We start from the raw sequence: 6953 nt of genomic DNA, 5'->3' as shown, positions 1-6953 counted from the left end.
TATCTGTGAGAAAGTGTGCATACATGTGCATATATGTGTGTGTGCAGGTGTGTGCCTGCATGTCCGTGTGTGGGAATGTACAGGTAAGTGCATGTGTAAGCATGTGTGCGGGTGTGCACGTGTGTGCCTGTGTGTGCATTGTGCATGTGTGCATTGGGTACGTGTGCCTGTGTGAGAATGTGCATGTGCCTCTGTGTGTGTTTGCACAAGTGTGGGTGTGCGTGCATGTGAGCCTGTGCCCATGTATGGGGTGTGTATGTGCTTGTGTGTGTTTCCCCGGCTGTAAGCGCTGGGCATTGGACTGAGCCAGAGGGGCACTGACGAGAAGGAGAAGCACATGCTGACGCTGCTGACTCTCGGTGGAATGACCGCTGTCATTCTGAAGTCTTTGTCTGACAATGGAGGGATCTCCTCCAGAACACACTGGGGAGCTGGGGAGGATAAACAAGGTCTGCAACAGAATGCACAATGCATCTTTATTAAGGGTGGGCCTGGATGCCCGTTCAGGGGCCACTGGTGGCACAGGTGCCAGGTGGAGCCCCTTCAGCCACAGCAGAGGAGGTGTTCCCAGCTGCATAGACTGGCACCACCTCCAGCCCTGGTTAGGACAGATGCACTGAACTTCCCCAACAGCTGTTGTCCTTCACACACTGGGGCACTGTGGGGCTGGGGCTGAGAGAATGTCTCAGCATTGTCAAAGAGAAGAATTGTCTTTCAAATGAGCATTTTCCTTTTCTTTGTGAGTAATGGACATTTCAGGGCTGACCTATAGGAAAGAAACACCCAGGGTGGGAGCCAGGACCAGACTTCAGTCCTAGAGCACCAGCCCCACCCCCAGCACGCTGGGACGAGTGGACACGACGTGGGGAAGCAGGAGACGGAGTGGCCAGGGTGGGAGAAGGGTCTCTTTTCTAAGGGCTCAAGATCCAGGACTGAAACACACAAACCCAGGCTGTCGGCCCAGGGGTCCTGGGGAGGGCGTGTGGGTGTTCCCACCGGAGGCAGCAGAGCAGGGATCTGGAATCCTTGGTGCAACACAGATCATTGCTCCTTGTCTTCAAGAGTTTCCAAAGCTTCCAGATCACAGCTTATTCCTGAAACTTAGGAGGCTGCACTGGCCCTTCTGCCTGGGACCCCACCTCCTGTGCAGGCCCCCTCAGAGGCTTGTCTGCACCCTGCACCCATTCTCTGGCTTCCTCCACAAATACACCTGGAGGAAGTCCCAGGCCAGGCACACGGGAGCGAGAGGCTGGGAGGGACAACCGCAACAAGCAACCCCGCAGCCCAGCGCTCGGAGGCCCGTGTGCCCTGCTGCAGACCAGAGGCTGCCCGGTCAGCAGGACCTGAGGAGGGACAGGGCGCTGGGGTGGGAGACGGTCAGCACCTGAGCAAGCTACTGAAAAGAGGGAAGCAGGGACCTGCAGAGGGATGGGAGCCACGGCAGGAGCGGCAGGTGTGGTGGGCACGGCGGGGGCAGCAGGTGTGGTGGGCGCAGGGGGTGCGGTGGGTGCAGCAGGTGTGGTGGGCGCAGGGGGTGCGGTGGGTGCAGCAGGTGCGGTGTGTGACCCACAGGAGGCTGCTCAGGGCTTCGCCTCCATCCCATGCTCAGAAGGAAGGAAGTCAGGACGTTTTTGGTGATGCCACAGGACGGCACGCATGTCAGAGCCAGCAGAATTTGGAGAACGTTGTGCCCAGGGCTCAGCACAGCAGCGTTTGTGGACAGCAGTGAGGTTGCTCACGCTGGTCATGGTTGGCGCGTTGGCACTGCATTGACCCCAGGACCTCGGGCAGAAAGGTGGACAGAGCCACTGATGATACAGGAGGGGGCCCCAGGCACTGCTCTGCAGAAACGGCTGTTTATCAGCCCAGTGGCCGCTGCCTTAGTGTGTGTGGTGGGAGGTGGGAAGGGGATAAACTGAGCTACATACGGAATAAAAAGACTGGAAGGAAGTGCCTGGCATCTCACCAGGAGCTGCCGGGGGTGGTAGAATTTAACTTTCTTTCTGCTTGTTTGTGGTCAACACCACTTTCTCCCAGAATGAGGAGATGCACACACAGAGACGACGTCACTTCATCCCATGACATCGGGGAAACTGCACACACCTCTCACCCTCCACCCGAGGCTGCAGGGAGAGGGGAGATTCCACAAGGACCCACTGCAGCCAACAGGGTCCCAAGTGTGATGGCGGCTGCTAGAGTATGGAGGAGAGAGACCCACTGCTGAGAGGCCCAGGGGCTTCCCGGAAGGAGCTGGTCTGCTGAGGGGTAGGGAGCAGAGGGAGGGGACCTGAGCAAGGTGTACACAGGGCAGGTGCGGAGCCAGCAGGCATCAAGGGGACCAGGTTGGTGTGGCTTGTTCATAAGACTCACCAAATGCACTCGATAAAAATTCAGGTTCCCAGGCCCTTGCTCTGGAGGCTCTGACTGGGGTAGGGGTGGGATACGGGGCCTGGAATCTGCATTTATAATGAGCTCTTGGACTTTTCTTACAGTGATACAGGACCCAGGACCTGCAGATTCTCGGCTGAGGTTGGGATGGGCCAAATCCTGTCACCTTTGCACCTGGCAGGGAGAGGCTTTCCCACAGCACTGGACCCTCAGACCCATCCTCTCGCTCACCGAGCTGGCAATGTCCACTGCTCACTCAGATCCACATTCTCACCCCTCCCAGGGAGATGAAAAGACAGATGGCAGAGCCCCAGGAGACATAAAGCCCCTTCCCCAGCATTGGCCCCCCTTCCGCTGCCCCCTCTCCCCTTGAGCCCCCTAAGGCAAGATGCTGCACGGACCCCCACGCAGCTAACACACAGCAAAGCATGGAGACCAGGTGCAGGGGCTGCAGGCAGCAGCCCTCCAAACTCAGGGTCCCAAACTCAGCCTGGCCAAGTCCAGCCAAGGGCTGCTCATTCCTGAGTGGAAGACACAGCCCTGGGGCAGACAGGGATGTGCTCCCATCCTGCTCCAGGCTCGCCCAGGGCTGGCTGTGTGACTGTGGTGAGCTCCTCGCCCTCTCTGATGCCCAGGCACTCCGTAGCATGCCCAGCCTGGCAGAGATGGCTCCTGTGCACCCCAACCCGGGGTTGCTAGGATCCTGGGATCCGAAACTGCGGTCCTCCAGTGGGCTGTGTCCCTGTCCCTGACCCCACTTCCTTGACCCTGGGGAGTAGCCTTGGCTTGGCTGGGCCCTGTTCCCAGTGGACACCTGCTCCAGAGATGGGCACCTGCTGGGGGCAAGTTCAGCCCAAAGCCACAAGGCTGCAGGGGGTACAGGATGAGACATGAGATAGCCCCACCCCAAACCTGGAGGCTCCAGGCTCTGCCCTGCCCCAGCTGCCTCCTCCTGGTTTTTCTCTCCTGCTGGGCAGGCTGGGGCTGTTCATACTGGTCCCACCGCTGTGAACACTAGGGCTGCACTGGGGCCTCCACCTGTGCACTGACTAAACATGCAGCAAGCAGCTGGGAAGAGCAGTGGCCGCCCTCGGTGCCCCTGTGTCCCAGTCCTGTGCGCACAGTGCCTGCTGCTCATTTATCCTCTTAATCTAGCTGGAGGTGGCAGCTGCAACCAGGGCCAAATCCCCCTGCCACCTGCTTTCAGACAGCCCCTGAGAGCTCAGGACAGCATTCACCTTTTTTTTTTTTTTTTTTTTTTTTGAGACGGAGTCTCGCTTTGTGGCCCAGGCTGGAGTGCGGTGGCGCGATCTCGGCTCACTGCAAGCTCCACCTCCTGGGTTCACGCCATTCTCCTGCCTCAGCCTCCCCAGCAGCTGGGACTACAGGCGCCTGCCACCACGCCCAGCTAATTTTTTTTTGTATTTTTAGTAGAGACGGGGTTTCACCATGTTAGCCAGGATGGTCTCGATCTCCTGACCTCGTGATCCGCCTGCCTCGGCCTCCCGAAGTACTGGGATTACAGGCGTGAGCCACCGTGCCCAGCCAGCATTCACCTTTTTAACGACTGGGAGGAAAAAATCAAAAGACCCATTTAGTGCCCACCAAACATGATACGGTATTCAAATTCCAGCGTCTGCCAATACAGTTTCACTGGGACACCCAGCCGTGGTCATGTGTTGCCTGGGGCTGCTGAGGGTCAGAGCCCATACGGCCCCTCATGCGCGGCCCGCCAGGCATGGGAGCTGCTTCCAAGTGTGCCCTCGTCTCCACCCACATGCCCTGTCTGTCCACACTGTGTGTGGCCTGGTGTGGGGCTGCACTGTGATTTCACCGGACAAGGCCCCATCCTGGCGATGGCAAGGCAGGTGCGGTGGTTTTTACTGGGGACTCCACAAAGATGCCCCAGGGGGGTAGGCCAGGTAACAGTCACAGTGTCCTACAGTCATCTGGAGCTGACGTCCTGACCGCGGTGGAGAACCGGGGATGGTCTCAGCCTCATCTCATCCTTTAATTTACTGGAGAGACGGGAGGCCAGGAGCAGGGAGCCCGGGCTCTCAGCTGGCTGGGATGGAGCCTGCGTGCCCCTCCGTTCCTGCCGCCCTCCCCAGTACCCCGAGGCCCTGCCTGGCAGGGCAGCTCCCGCGCAGCTGTGGGCTTTCTGCAGCTGTGCCACTGCCCTCAGCAGGCGTCAGTGACAGAGGGTCAGGCTGGCGGGGCCATGGGTGGCGAGGAAGGGCCAGGCGGGCAACAGGGAGCAGGCATCCCTGTTCACGGCCGGCGTGGTGACCGACAGGAACCCCAGGCTGCACTGGAAGGGACTCCAACGGCTCCAGCCTTCCCTGGCAGGTGCTGGGTCAACAGCAGACACTGTTCTTGGCGTGATGTTTGCACAAAACCCTCCCACAGGCCCAGGGGTGGTTCCCTGAGTCCTCACCCGGGTGATGTATTTGACACAGGACCTCAAGCTGTTGCACCCCGGCCACCTCCCCAGCCTCCTCCCCACCCTTCAGGTAGGAGGGAAGGTTGGGGGCAGGCCGGCCAGGTCTTCGGCTGGGTGGATGTCCAAAGTCTCCCCTCCAGGACAGGACCAGGCCTCACTCGATGGACAGATGTCCCTGGCAGGAGACCCCAGTGGAGGACAGTGCCCGGCATCACACAGCTTGGGGTTGGTGGGGTTGGGGTCAGGCCACCCTGAAAGGCACAGCCATACCCAGGCCACCCGGCTGCCCCCTGTAAAGGGCTCAGCAGTGGAAGCCCCTGGAGGCTCCCAGGAGGCGGCTCGTGGATAGGAGCCCCAGCAGGGGCTGACCACTCTGCCCTCCACTCAGAGAGGCTCGAATAAAGGCCAAGGCCACAGCCCTTCAGGAGCAGAGCCTGTGGATCCCACACACTCTGGTTTTCAAACTCCAGCCCCACCCCTGTGCTGAAGACAGGGCTGCTGTCCACTACCCCAGCCTCTCGGCCTCTCCCACTGTCTGGGGACATAGTGACTCTGTGTGAAGACGGGTGGTAACACCGTGCCAGCGTTAGGGTTAAGCTGACCCTGGGAATTAGAGGCACTGAGGCTGGGCAGGGTGTGAGGAGGGAGCCGTGACTTCCTGAGCCAGGGCCAGGGGAGCCACTGTCCTCAGACCCGGTCTTCCGCCCGTCTGTCAGTCCATGGGGTATCTGCCCCTCTGCCCACCACATCCCTTCCCTCTGCTCACCACACCCCTTCCCTCTGCTCATCCCTCCCAGAGTCCTGACCCTCGGTCTCACCTGCCCTGGGACTGGCAGCTGGTAGCCCCTGAGGGGAGGCCCCGCCTCTGCTACTCTGGGTAGAAGTCAGGGGTCACTCCTGACAGGCCCTGGAACCCCAGGCCTAGAGATGCCCAGCAGGAGCCCCCGTGCCTGCCCAGGCCTCAGCTCTGCCGGCGCCCAGCAGCCTGAGCCCCTTCATGCCAGCCCCTGCCCAGAGAAGGGCACGTGGTCAGGGACCCCCCCCCCCCGAGCAGGTCCTGGGGGCCGCCCAGCCTGCAGCCCCCCTTGCAGATCTCTGCTCACTACAGCTGTGCCCGTCGGTAATCCGCCTTCCCTGCACGTAGGCATCACTACCTCCCCCCAGAGGGTAGGGAGATGGGGAGCCCCGGGGGCCCCCAGCAACCTTCACAGGCACCTCCCCAGCCACGGACCATGCTGAGGGGCTCCCGTTTGTGGTCTCCCTGCCAGGCCCAGCACCCCTCAGGCCATCTGGAGAGACGCCACTGGCCCAGGCCTCCCCACTGAGGACACAAACCCCCAGAGGTCACCAGCGCAGCATCCGTGCTCAACTCTGCGGGGCCCTCGGGAGCCTTAGTGTCCAGGCCATTTTAAAGGAGAAATCAAAGAAAGTTCCTTGGGAAGAGGACAGGGCAGGGTCAGCCCAGGCCGCCGGCAGGCCCAACCCACGGGGCCCAGCTCCTCAGCCCACATTTTCAAGCAAAGCTCTGGTGTGAGCAATGAACACTGGTTTCATGGTGCCCTGGCGAGGATGAGCAAGCAGGGGCACCACAGCTGGAGGTCTCGGGCTCTGCACTGACGTGTCCCGGGGGGGCAGGGGCAGCACTCGGGGCTTCGCTTACTTGGAGCTGACCATACGCTGAGCCGGGCTGTCCCTGCACCGCCTGCTGGGTCCTCTCCGTGACTGCGGGACCTGCAGCCGGGCCGCACGGCGCCATCAATGCACAGCTACAGCTGGTTGAAGGGGACCAAATCCATTGGACAGTCGATTTGGTTCCATTTTACCAGCTCTAGCAAAGCATTTGGCTCCCGGATCCGAGGAACAGCGACGTCAGTGAGGAAGGCAGCTCCACCAGGCGGACGTCCCGACGGAGACGGGGCTTCGCGGCCGGCATCAGGCCCTTACCCCCGGTCCCGGAGGGCCTCCACCCCGAGGAGTTTCCCTCAAGCTCTGCGGGGACTGGTGCGAAGGGCCACACGCCCCGATACACACACACACTCAGATACGCACAAACACACCCACTCACACACAACTCACCACCCTCTCGCTCTGCCCGGGCTCCCCCATCGGGGACCCACAGGGG

The 6953-nt window shown here is 61.0% G+C and overlaps 1 protein-coding gene across 1 annotated transcript; it reads right to left on the bottom strand.

Annotated features, from left to right (window-relative positions):
- Positions 1 to 459: 459 nt before the first annotated feature.
- On the bottom strand, positions 460 to 6650 carry MIR1-1HG (MIR1-1 host gene; the record flags this gene model as incomplete). The annotated part of the gene is given in 3 exon segments (XM_009215796.2): positions 460 to 708; positions 710 to 766; positions 6492 to 6650. Coding segments are annotated over 3 exon segments (381 nt in total), but the record flags the coding sequence as incomplete, so codon positions are not given.
- Positions 6651 to 6953: the final 303 nt, after the last annotated feature.

This window comes from Papio anubis, chromosome 16 (assembly GCF_008728515.1).
Source record: "Papio anubis isolate 15944 chromosome 16, Panubis1.0, whole genome shotgun sequence".
In the NCBI taxonomy this organism is placed as follows: domain Eukaryota; kingdom Metazoa; phylum Chordata; class Mammalia; order Primates; family Cercopithecidae; genus Papio; species Papio anubis.
The sequence above is the reverse complement of the archived record's forward strand: the minus strand, read 5'-3'. Positions and strand labels throughout refer to the sequence as shown.